Source organism: Gymnoscopelus braueri (assembly GCF_963280865.1).
Source record: "Gymnoscopelus braueri genome assembly, chromosome: 13".
Classification (NCBI taxonomy): domain Eukaryota; kingdom Metazoa; phylum Chordata; class Actinopteri; order Myctophiformes; family Myctophidae; genus Gymnoscopelus; species Gymnoscopelus braueri.
The window spans coordinates 4,466,194-4,479,277 of NC_137615.1; the positions used below are offsets into that span (position 1 = coordinate 4,466,194).

The following is a 13,084-nucleotide window of genomic DNA, read 5'->3' on the forward strand; positions in this document are numbered from 1 at the left end:
TCAAGTAATTCCAGACTTTCACTTGTAGAGTGCTTCTACATTGCAGTATTGATACTTTTACTTAAGTAAAACATTTGAGTACTTTTTCCACCACTGCTAGTTTCTAAAATGTAGTTGATTATTTGGGGCTTGTTTCCATATGTTGTTGAAACCAGTGGTTCTTAAACATTTTCATGTCAAGGACCCCCAAATTAATATGTATTTGTCAACATTATATATGTATATATATTTTTTAAATAGCAGATGCACACTCACAATGCGTCGCATCGCTACGCGTTGTGAGTTTGTAGATCTGCTATTTTCAAATAGCCGTAGATAGTCGCTTCTTTTGGGATTGTTTTCATAGACCTGATTGCTTATTTTGTTCTGCTAAACCTGGCAACAATGAATGTGCGACGATACACGCTAATAATGTTTTTTATATAAGTGATGGCAACGTGTTTAGACACCACACAGGTCTTCCCAACAATAGCGAAGATTAAAGTCAGGGTGAACATGGCCAAATAATAACTTAAGAGCCAAACTAGCTCTGAGGAAGCACGCTAGCATTTAGGCTAACTCTGTAGCCTGAGGCTAAGTTGGTGTGTTAAAGAAAGGGGCGTTGATTTCCTTCGGGAGGGGAGGGGAGGGTGGGGATTTTGCGAGTGGGGACTTTTGTGCAATGGAAACGCAAGACATTTTGGTGCGGTGCGGTGCGGTTCTGGACTGTACTGGACAGTGTCGTGCTTAAGCTGTGATGGAAAAGCGGCTTTACAGTCCCTGTGAGAGAGGTCTGTTAACTCTGAGAGTGTACATACATACACATGGAACCACATGGACCCTTATGTGTCTGTAACTCTGAGAGTGTAGGGAACCGAATGGAGACAAGGTCCATTTGGTTCCTTTTGTACACTCTCAGTGTTAAGGGGGGGCAGTCCGGGTCCTTCAAATTTCCTGATGTACAATTGCCATTGACGCCCCCCCCCCCCCCAATATATTATTTGTTTATGTTCCCCCATGAATGATATGTATACAGATACATGAATGAAATAAATTTAGTTCGAAATGTCTGTTAACAGGAACATAAAACATGTGGGGAAAACGGTGAATAAATGAACTTAATGAGGTATAATTGTCTTAACATGTTTTGATTAAAACACAAGTATAAAATAAATTGCAATTCCGCCTACATCCACGTGGAGTCGCCCTCCACCCGCAGTTGACATTAGACTAGGCAGACCCCCATAATAAACCGCCTGGTGGGTCAGCTCAGCTGTTAGTGTGTAGTGTACACACACACACACACACACACACACACACACACACACACACACACACACACACACACACACACACACACACACACACACACACACACACACACACACTCTGACGTCAGTTTGGATGAGAAGAAGCTCCTCAGTGTAAAGTGGATTGTACAGTGACTCTCCTCTCCTCTTCTCTCTGCTGTCAATAAACTAGACGCACGTTCATTCTGAAGGGATCATGCACACAGGGATCAGAATATAAGAAGGAGGATAATAGAAGAAGGAGAAGACACTTTCTCTCTTTTCCAGCCCGGGGCTCTATAGCTGCTGCTGTCTGCACTTTTTTTTTTTCGTTCGTTTTTCTATCATTCTCGTTATTATGGCTGATCATCATCTCCTGCATTATAATGACTCTGCTGGGGGGCTCGGCGTCAGGTTCGCCCGTAAAGGCGCTTTGCGGCAGAAGAACGTCCACGAGGTGAAGAACCACAAATTCACCGCCAGGTTCTTCAAGCAGCCGACCTTCTGTAGCCACTGTAAAGACTTCATCTGGTAAGTTATGTATCCATATGTATCCATAACACCTTCTGTAGCCACTGTAAAGACTTCATCTGGTAAGTTATGTATCCATATGTATCCATAACACCTTCTGTAGCCACTGTAAAGACTTCATCTGGTAAGTTATGTATCCATATCACCTTCTGTAGCCACTGTAAAGACTTCATCTGGTAAGTTATGTATCCATAATGTATCCATAACACCTTCTGTAGCCACTGTAAAGACTTCATCTGGTGAGTTAATGTATCCATAACATTACATTACATTACAGTCATTTAGCAGACGCTTTTATCCAAAGCGACTTACAATAAGTGCATTCAACATAGGTAGGGAACGAAAACTACTAATCACCAGAAGTCCTTAGTGCATTATCTGCAAAAACAAGCAACCAAGAGTATACCTAGCGCTAAGGTAAAAGTGCAATATATCAGCTACCTATTTCCATAACACCCCCCCCCCCCCCCCACACACACACACACACACAGCCCTGAACGTTTCATGTTAAGTACCCATAAGACACATGCATGGCTGTTGATAGCCTACAATCCTACATCTTAAGGTCGACACCCCCTTGGCTTTAAATGGTAGGTATTGGACAATACTAGGTTGTGTATAAACTTAAAGGCTTCCACAATTTACTTCTTGGGACACCCTGAAATGTAATGAATTATTTGAGCTCGTGTGGTCAGGTTTTCCCTGGAGAGTTGACGACACAGGAGTCTCTGTGCTGTGGACTGTAGCCAGCATTGTTGTGTCACTGGAATGTACTATTTGAACCAGTTAGTTTACTTTGAGAAGGGGACCAACAAAGTGGCCCAAATGCAACTTGTCCATTTAGGTCCACTTTTTAAGTTATTTATTGTGATAAGAGTATCAACTGTACGGCTGTCTCACTCACTCTGCACTCCTTCTGTTTTGCAGGGGATTTGGGAAGCAAGGATTCCAGTGCCAAGGTAAATAAACCAGCTGTGTGGGTGTGTACACCAGTGGCCCATGATTGGTCCCCCATTAATGGCCGGATGTTTCCACATGCAGCCATACAGGCAGTCCTCACATTGCTGACCAGTTTTGTTGTTGTATATCTGAGTGCAATTTAACAAGACGACACATTTAAGCCCCTGGCCTGCAGGGCTGTTTGGGGGGGGGGGGGGGGGGGAGACACCCATGAAAGCTTGAGGCAGATTATACAAATGCCTTCTAAATCAGTAGTTCACTTGATTTTTTTTTTAAAGTAAAAACAAAACTAGCAGATGTACAAGCAGCACAAAGTGACGCGTTGTGAGCTTGTACATAGCAAAAAAGCTCTCCCCGTTTTAATGGGTTAAAGCAGGGGTCGTCAATGTTTTCAGCCCAAGGACCCCCTAGCTGAAAGAGAGATGAAGCAGGGACCCCCACTACATACTGCATTTCCATAGACCACCAAACCTCTTTGCCAAAAACAGCGTTGTGAGCTTATAGATCTGCCATTTTTGGCTTAAGTTCTCTTCAGAATAGGGATAATGTAAAAAAGAATATCCAGTCACACCAAGTTTTGGCAGCCCCCCCGGTAGTAACTGGACCCCCTAGGGGTCCCGCACCCCCTGTTGAAGACCCCTGGGTTAAAGAATGATTTTAGCGCAACCATTTCAGTATCAAACTGGCAAATAAGTACACCATCAATACTTTGTGATTTGATTACGTTAACACTTTCAACCTAGCATCCCCCCATTTTGGGCATCGTCAATAAGGAGGGAATGTATGATTTGTCATGCAAGTGACGTATACAGGGCTAAAGGGCAAATGTGTAAAAGGCCTATTTTGTGCAGCGCCTTATGACCAATCTCCAATCTTATTAGGCATTCATTATAGTTTTGAAAAACATTTTAAAATGGGGGAAATGTCCCATCTACAGCGATACGTTGTGAGCTTGTAGAGACATTTTCACAAGTTTGCCAAAAGAATACAAAAAAGAAAGCTGCTGCACAAAATAGGGCCCTTAGAATTAAGAGTACAGGTTAGCAGTGACTTTCCCTTAACTTCAAATCTACCATCAATATGCCATACAGTACATGTTTTAACGTCTACTCTGGCTTTTGTAAGCACCCCAGATGGTTTGATTTTTTTTTTTTATCAGACACTCCCCTTCCTGCTGTATATGAACACATAGTAATTCAAACTGCATTTTAATAACCATGTTAGATTAATTGAAGACACCCATCCTTGGTTCTGCTTACTGAAATTAGCCTTCTAATGTGTGACGAGTTTTCTCAATTACTCAATTATTTATCTATAGTTTATGGCAAAAAAAAAGGAGAAATATCCATTTAAGTCTTTATGGAAAATATTAGCATGTCCATGTTAAAGGCATTAGGAAAAAAGAAAAAAAAGTACACACAAGTTGAAGGTTAAATCTTTTATTTTTGCATCTGGCCAGAGACAGGGCATCCATCACTCGCTCCGGTAAAGGACAGAAGGGTTTCTTGAACCTGTGTGCAGAGAAAGCATGTTCAGTCTTTGTTTTAACCTCATTTGACATGTTATGAACCCAGTCAGTCAAGTTTTGTCTTACCGTGTACGCGTGCCATTTGCCTCTGGTTGAAGGCTCCTCACGATTTTGTGGAGCCAGCTGGAACACCAGCAGGTCTTCTGAAGCCACGCCTGATACTGGTCTCTCTGGGCTGCTCTATGGGGTAAAAATCAAAGGGTCTTCGGGTGGGCTCCTCTCTGGGGTGAGAAGCAGGTCTTGGGGTGGGCTGATCTATGGGGTAAAAATCAAAGGTGGGCTGCTCTATGGGGTAAAAATCAAAGGTGGGCTGCTCTCTACGGTAAAAATCAAAGGGTTTTCGGGTGGGCTCCTCTCTGGGGTGAGAAGCAGGTCTTGGGGTGGGCGGCTCTGTGGGGTAAAAATCAAAGGGTCTTCGGGTGGGCTCCCGTCTGGGGTAAAGAACAGGTCTTGGGGTGGCCTCCTCTCTCCGGTAGGGGTAAAAATCAGAAGGCATTGGGGTGGGCTTCTCTATGGGGTAAAAATCAAAGAGTCTGCGGGTGGGCTGCTCTATGGGATGATAAACAGGTATTGGGGTGGGCTGCTCTTTGGGGTAATAGACAACAGGTCTTGGGGTGGGCTGCTCTTTGGGGTAATAGACAACAGGTCTTGGGGTGGGCTGCTCTTTGGGGTAATAGACAACAGGTCTTGGGGTGGGCTGCTCTTTGGGGTAATAGACAACAGGTCTTGGGGTGGGCTGCTCTTTGGGGTGATAAACAACAGGTCTTGGGGTGGGCTGCTCTATGGGGTGATAAACAACAGGTCTTGGGGTGGGCTGCTCTATGGGATGAAAAACTGGTTCTTTGGCTGGTTTAGCGGGTCCGTGACTAGCAGGCTTAAGCCCAGAATAGCTGGTTTTGCTGAAGGAAACCCTGCCGTTCTGGTAGCCAGATCTAGACTGCACAATGTGCATGGGTTGTTGTGGTAGTCTGGGTTCTGGTGGCGGTGTGGTTTCTGGCGCTGGTGGGGGAAGTGACTCGCTCACGCCGCGTGACACCGCCTCGTCTTCCCTTCTGTAAGGGAATATGGTCTCTTCGAAAAATACTGGTTTAGCGAGCGCTTCAGTCGGAGCAGAGTCTGGTGGCACGACGGCCGGTTCAGCGAAAACTTCAGTAAAAGTAGGGAATGGTTGAAAGATGGCTTCAGGAGAGTATGGCGGAACGATAGCCGGTTGAGGGATGGCTGGTTGAGGGATGGCTGGTTGAGGGATGGCGGCTTCAGTCAGAGTAGTAGAGTCTAGGTCTTCAGCGAGGGGGATTTCAGCCGCAGTCCCAGAACCTGCGTGGCGTTGGTCTGCTGATGAAACCCCTACAGCAGGGGTAGAACCAGGAGAGTGTTGAGCCATCACCTGACCCCCAGCAGGAGCAGGACCATAATAGCCAGACGCGCCGTCGTGCCAGTAGAAGCTCTCAGAAGGTGCTGGATCGTACACAACGTTCTCATGCATACTGTAGGTATTAGGGGGCGGGTAAGCCACCACACCAGAGTCACCAGGGTAGAATCCATAAGGGTTAGGTGCAGCATAGAATGGCCCAGGTCCCCCATAAGCAGGTCCCCCAGGTCCCCCATAAGCAGGTTCCCCATAAGCAGGTCCCCCAGGTCCCCCATAAGCAGGTTCCCCATAAGCAGGTTCCCCATAACCAAGTCCCCCATAACCAAGTCCCCCATAACCAAGTACCCCATAACCAAGTCCCCCATAAGCACCACGGTTCATTCCCTCAGTCCCAGGGCTTCCATGGCGTTCTGGTGAGGAGCCAGTAGTATCAGGACGGCGGTAGTCACCATGGCCAGAAGAGCCACCTGGAGATCTAAAGACGTGATCATCGGCAACATGGCTTGGGGGGTCACTCGCAGCAGCTGCCACGCTTGAGTCAGTGCCGGGGCGGTCACCGTCATCAGAGGAAGGCCATGGGATTGGCTCATAGTCAGCACCGTGGGCAGCACCCGCATCTGAGGCCAGCAAGGGCCGTGTAGACTCGCCCATGGGTGGTTTAGGTTTAGAGGGCAAAGGGAATGTGATTGGTTTGTCCGTCTGTGTCTGCGTCCAGTCCATCATATTGGAATTAACCTGGCCTGGCATGGGGTAGTAGTCACCATCGTCTCCATCGTCCTGGAATTTGAGGTTATGGGTGTCTATGACCTTCCTATAGTCTGTAAGGCAGAAGATGGAGATTAATGAAAGGGCCAGAGTGAGGAAATGTGTTCATTGTGACATTTTAAAAAAAAGTGTGCATGTCAATTACCTGTTATAGTTTTTTTTATAGCCTTTGAACTAGCGCCACCGCCAAACAGCACAAGGCACATCCAGGAGACCCTGCAGGATCACAGAACAGGTGAACGTCATACTTGAGGCAACAGCAAGAGTTTAACCCATTAAGACCGGGAACGCAGCAGTATCATTTTTAGATGTCTTCGGCTCTTCAAAAATAGCAGAGCTACAAGCTCATAGCACAGCCCTCTGCCATTTTTGAAAACTCTGGAAAATGTGCAAATCTTTGAATATAAATATTTTTAAAGCAAATTTGTAACTCAAATCTTTGCTTCTGGGGGTCCCTGGAACAAAAATATTGAGAGATGGTGGTCCGTGGCCAAAAACGGTTTGAGAACCACTGATATAATAGCAGCAGACTTTTTTTTTAACAGTTAGGATTTGTAGAATCCCCAGAATCCCCAAGAAGCAAAGGTTTGAGTTACAAATGTTAGTTTTAATTAATATATGCACACATTTTCAAAAATAGCCGATCTACAAGCTCATAGTGCCGCACTGTGAGCTTGTAGATCTGCTATTTTTTGAATAGCCAAATAAATCTAAAAATGACACACAGATGCGTTCCCGGTCTTAATGGGTTAAGACCTGAGGCAGATTCTACAAATGCCTTCTAAAGCAAACAGGAACACAATACATTTTAAACAAACTTTCTATAGCAATGAGTTCTATTGAATACAGAAGTCTCTCACTTAACAAAGACAGACTTCACAATAAATCACTGAGTAAGCCACGTTTAAAGCCATTGTTTTATAATGATTAAATAGCTCTACATTCCAATCATTACTATAGAGGGCGTAGAGTAAAAGTAGCTCTGCATGTGTCTCCAGCTCTTTGGAGAATGCATTTCCAGGTCAGGATAAAGCCTACCAATTATAGACAACCAGGATTCACTGGCCCTTAATTAAGAGCTGGGAAGACAGGGAGACCCCTGATACTCAACACACACACACACACACACACTATAGCAATTAGTCATCTGTGGCACTGTGCTTCTCACCCAGTGGTCCCTGAGGGGGTTCCAGGTGGTCCCCAGTAGAGTTGGAAACCAAATGGACCCATAGAAAGCTTTAACTCTTGAGTGTAAAATGAAACCAAATGGACCCATTTGGTTTCATTTTACACTCAAGAGTTAAAGCTATTGTTCTGCATTACTTTGTTATTTTGGTGAACATTTGCTTGTTATAGCTCTCCTATGGTACCACATCAATACAGCATGGAATTGTGGACAGAAACTTATAAAACATTCTAAGTCTTGGGTCTGAGAGTCTAAATCTCAAACGGTGGTTCTGTGGCTCAAACAGCGAATAAATAATAGACCTTGATATGAAAGGGTTGAAAACCACTGATCTATGGGAATGTAGAGCTTCAACTACAAAAAAAAATCACTTACACTTTGCCTTTTAACCTATTCAATCCGGGAACGCATAGGCTATGTCATTTTAGATCGTTTTATACTTTAGCTATTCAAAAATAGCAGATCTACAAGCTCCTGAGCTAGATCTGCTATTTTTGAAAAATCTTTAAAGTGTGCACATTTTGGAATGTATGTATATATATATATATATTTTTTTTCAAAGCAAACATTTGTAAAATATTTTTCCAGAAGCAAAGATTTGAGTTACAAAATATATATTCAAAGAGTTGCACAAAATGTTCACGATTTTTCAGAGCTTGTACATCTGCCATTTTTTTTTTTAATAGCCCAAAGGAAATCCAGAGTGAGTGGCACAGATGTGATCCCGGATTGAATGGGTTTAAAGAAGCCTAGTATAAATCACAACAAACCCTTTACATACCTGAGAAGCAGCAGCATGGCTGTTAGCTGAGAAGAAGCAGCACAACTCTCACAGACTCCCCAGAAGCACTGATTAGAGACAGGCAGCACTACTTCAGAATTTCCCCAGACGCACTGGTTATAGAGACAGGCAGGTAGCACAACAGGGACCACTGTTCTGCTATAACAACCCTTCTGCCCTACGTGAACCTAACAGAGATATCTCTCTCGGCTTTATACTGGCAATCCAAGTTCCCTCAATTAAGACTAGTGATGTGTCGTTCATGATCGATTCGTTCAAAATAACTAGTTCATTTGCCATGAACGTGAACGAGCTCGTTCATTTTCTGAAACTGTTACGTTCACGCGCAACGTTAAAAAAAAAACGCTCCCGTGATGGTGTTTTACACACATTATAAAAGATACATTAACCACATTAGCCCTATTTTATACCTAGGCTATTTGAAAATAGCAGATCTACAAGCTCACAACGCGTCGCTTCGCGACGCGTTGTGAGCTTGTAGATCGGCTATTTTCAAATATGTTAGTACTTTTACTTTTGATACTTTAAGTGTATATTTTGATGCCAATACTTTTGTACTTTTACTCGAACACTAGAAAATAGCGTTACTGAACGTGAACGTGAACGAATCATTTGAACAAATCATTGCCGTGAACGTGAACGAAATCGTTCGTTCACTGAAATGAACCTTTTTTCCCACCACTAATTAAGACAAACTGGTAGCATCTGGGGCTGTCACATGACCACACACCAAATCACACACAGGTGTGTGTAGTCAGTGGTGGAAAAAAAGTACTTACATGTTTTACTTTAGTAAAAGTATCATTACTGCACTGTAGAAATGTTGCAAGTAAGAGTCCGGAATTCAAAACTTACTTGAGTAAAAGTACAAAGGTATTGGCATAAATATGTACTTAAAGTACCAAAATTAGAAAGTACTCATTATGCAGCATGTCCCATTTCATTTTTCCCGAAACTTTTCAAAAGTATAAAATGTATACACATCTTTTGAAAATAGCAGATATACAAGCTCACAATGCGATGCATTGTGAGCTTGTAGATCGGCTATTTTCAAATGGCCGAAATGGGCTGAAGTGGTGTTTTGTAATAATAATCAAAATCTCCAAAGTAACTGAGTAACTAAAGTTTTCAAATAATTGTACTGGAGTAAAAGTACAATATTTGCCTCTGAGATGTAGTGGAGTAGAAGAAAAAGTACTTAAAATGTGGAAATACTCCAGTAAAGTAAACATACCTTCAAAATTATACTTACTGTAAGTACAGTACTTGAGTAAATGTACTTAGTTACTTTGCACCACTGTGTGTAATATTATTTGTACTTTGTCATTCACCCACCCTGTGGGAAATCAGATGAGAAAACAACGTGATTACCTCTTTTAGTTCATTGGAAGAAAAAATATATATAGTTTATGATTTCAACGTGGTTGAATTGATGTATGATTTGGATTCTTGAGAGAATCGAGCTGATGTGCCCGTGATGTGACGTTGTGAGCTTGTAGATCGGCTATTTTTGGCTAATATATTCCCCTCAGAATATGGTTGCTATAGGGTTCAAGTATTTTTAGGGAGATATAGTGAAACCAGATGATCTACAAGCTCAGAAACAAGAGATCTGCTATTTTATTTTTGCTATTATAATTTTTTTGAACATTTTGGAAAATATTCACCGATAACAACATGGCCAAAACATGTCCGCCAGCTTTAAAGTGGTCAGTGGACAGAGATGCCAGCAGGACCAAATGATATCAAGCAGCTCTCCTTATGCCTTTCACAGTTGTGCGTCATAGACCTTAACCCTTTAAGACCGGGAACGCATATAGGCCTACTGTGTCATTTCAGATTTTTACCTATAACCATTATTTTATACTTTGGGCTATTCAAAAATAGCAGATCTACAAGCTCATAGTGCGGCACAGAGTGCCACACTATGAGCTTGTAGATCTGCTGTTTTTGAATAGCCAAATAAATCTTAAAATGACACAGATGCGTTCCCGGATTGAATGGGTTAATAGTGAAACATAAATAGGATATGAATGATCCTTAGTGATGGGTGGAGTCACTCAGGGGTTCCATGTGTGTGCACCTGTTGCCAGGTCTGCTTATTTATAAGCCACTTTGGGCTTGTTTTTTTTCAGTAAAGTTGCTTGTAGATATTGGTAGTTGCGGGTTGCAGTTTGATTTTTTGGCGTGTAGTTGTAGTTGCTTATTTGGGCTTGTTTCCTAATGTTGTTTAAACCAGTGGTTCCCACACATTCTCATGTCAAGTAGTAAAGTACCCCCCAAATGAATATGTATTTTTCTGCGGACCCTCATCTGAAAATAGCAGATCTACAAGCACACATTGTGAGTACCGGTAGGTAGATCGGCTATTTTCAAACAGCCTATATGCAGTATAGGGTTAAAGTTCTTAAACTGATTTTGCTGTGTGTGTGTGTGTGTGTGTGTGTGTGTGTGTGTGTGTGTGTGTGTGTGTGTGTGTGTGTGTGCGCGCGCTCATGTGACCTACAGACAGTTGCTTCTTTTGGGCTTGCTTTCGTAGACCTGGTTGATTGTTTCTCTCGCAATTAGCACTAGTCAAAGAACTACACATCCCGAAAAACATCACTTTGTTGACGCTGCCCATAAAGAAAAACATCACATGGATGCAACTGGGACTACACCCTCGCCCAGGTGACCCAGCCGGGGTTGATCAAGCCCAGACTTACATCCCAGTAGCTACCCATGGTCAGTCCTCTCAGGGCAAGACAGGGTCACTCAGTCCGCTTCTCCGGAACTACTCTGCCGGGGCTGGGGGAGAGGACAGGCTCTGGCACATGGAGGGACTAGGCTCTGTGGATGGCCTTCTGGCCGGGCTCCTCCTTCGTCTCACCAGGTCCAGGACCTGAGCGTTGCACCAGACTCCCCTGTTCCAAAAAAAACATTCTGGCGTGGCCCACAAGCTGCTCAAAGCCTGTGTGTGTGAGTGTGTGTGTGTGAGTGTGTGTGCGCTCATGTGGCCTACAGACAGTTGCTTCTTGTGGGCTTGCTTTCGTAGACCTGGTTTGATTGTTTCTCTCGCAAAACGGCTGGAAAATGGTTGCGTCCATAATAGGGATGTCAGTAACGGATATCTTTTGAGCCGGCTAGCCGATATTCGTTTATAATTATTGATGTAATTAACATTCTACTTAAACCCTGTATTCTCAGTAAAAACTGACCTACATTTCTTGGACGCTTTTTTTCTGTTAACACCAAATCCCTTTGCCAAAAATAGCCGATCTACATGCTAACAACGCGTCGCAGCGCGACGCGTTGTGAGCTTGTAGATCGGTTATTGTTTATGTTTTTTTTATGTTTTTTTATGTTTTTTATGTTTTTTATGTTTTTTATGTTTTTTATGTTTTTTATGTTTTTTATGTTTTTTATGTTTTTATGTTCCCCCCCATGCTGGGGTTCATTTGGTTAATGCTATTCACAATAATGTAATGGTGTTTAATTTTGTCAAGGTGCACTAATGTTTCCATATCGCTGGATAGTGGATAATATGGATAATATTCATATTTTATATTGCACATGCATAATGCTTTCATATTAAGTAGTGTGCATTCCTCCGTCCTCACAAATAGCACTAAAGTCAAAGAACCACACATCCCGAAAAACGTCACTTTCTTGACACTGCTGCTCAAAGCCCTGGAAGATCCGCCGGAAATGGCTGGAGATGCTGCATGGGCTTGCGACCGGCTCATGTGTGGAGGGCTGGAGGCACCTTTGGACATAGACTATACTCTCTTGTGCCTCCCTGAGTGTGTTTAAAATAATGACATCTCCCCATAACCAAATAACACCATCAGGAAGATGCGTAACGTACATTTATTATTATGTAAATTAACCATGAAGCTGATGAGCCTATTCGGATATCTTATAACGAGCGACTTAGCCGTTAACATCCCTGCATGGTCCATAGCACTGTCTCTGCCAGGGTAACATCTCTCTACAGACACCTGATCTGTTGTGACAGGTTGGTGGTGCGTGTGCGTGTGTGTGTGTGTGTGTGTGTGTGTGTGTGTGTGTGTGTGTGTGTGTGTGTGTGTGTGTGTGTGTGTGCGTGTGCGTGTGCGTGTGTGTGTGTGTTTGGTGTGTGTTTGGTGTGTGTGTGTGTGTGTGTGTGTGTGTGTGTGTGTGTGTGTGTGTGTGTGTGTGTGTGTGTGTGTGTGTGGGAGACAAACAGCAGCATTATTAGATAATGCCTGAGGAGGGTTATGCTGGGGTGAGGTGAGGTAAGGAAATGAGGAACTGAATGTTTTATAAAATAATAAATGGATAAATCACACCATCAGAAGAAGAACAAAGTATACGGGGAAAAAAGTATAATATGCAAGGTATATATATATATTTTATATATATATATATATAGAGCAGAAATATTCCCATCAATCTTGTGTAATCTGCGTGCGGTAAAGTAAGTTCTGTGAAAAATGTTAAATTGCATCTGTCTATGTTTTTTAGAAATCAGAACTGTCTGAGATCTCTCTAGAATGTTTTGCCAATCCACATCATCATAAGTGCATCCCAAGTCTGTCTCCCATTTATGTTTAAAAGTCATTGCATTATAAATCGGCAGATTTTTGTTTAGAATACTATAAATGGAGGATGTTAGTCCTTTGGTAGAGGTAATAAGTGCACTAACCATGTG

At 43.0% G+C, this 13,084-nt stretch overlaps 1 protein-coding gene across 1 annotated transcript in view; it reads left to right on the top strand.

Annotated features, from left to right (window-relative positions):
• The first annotated feature begins 1,448 nt into the window (after positions 1-1,448).
• The window catches only part of prkcab (protein kinase C, alpha, b), a 205,371-nt gene continuing 193,735 nt past the window's right edge, over positions 1,449-13,084 (top strand). Inside the window, exons 1-2 of the mRNA XM_080445916.1 lie at positions 1,449-1,799; positions 2,727-2,758. Of these exons, the coding sequence (XP_080302042.1) occupies positions 1,627-1,799; positions 2,727-2,758 (205 nt within the window). The 5' untranslated portion in view covers positions 1,449-1,626. The remainder of the gene's footprint in view (positions 1,800-2,726; positions 2,759-13,084) is intronic.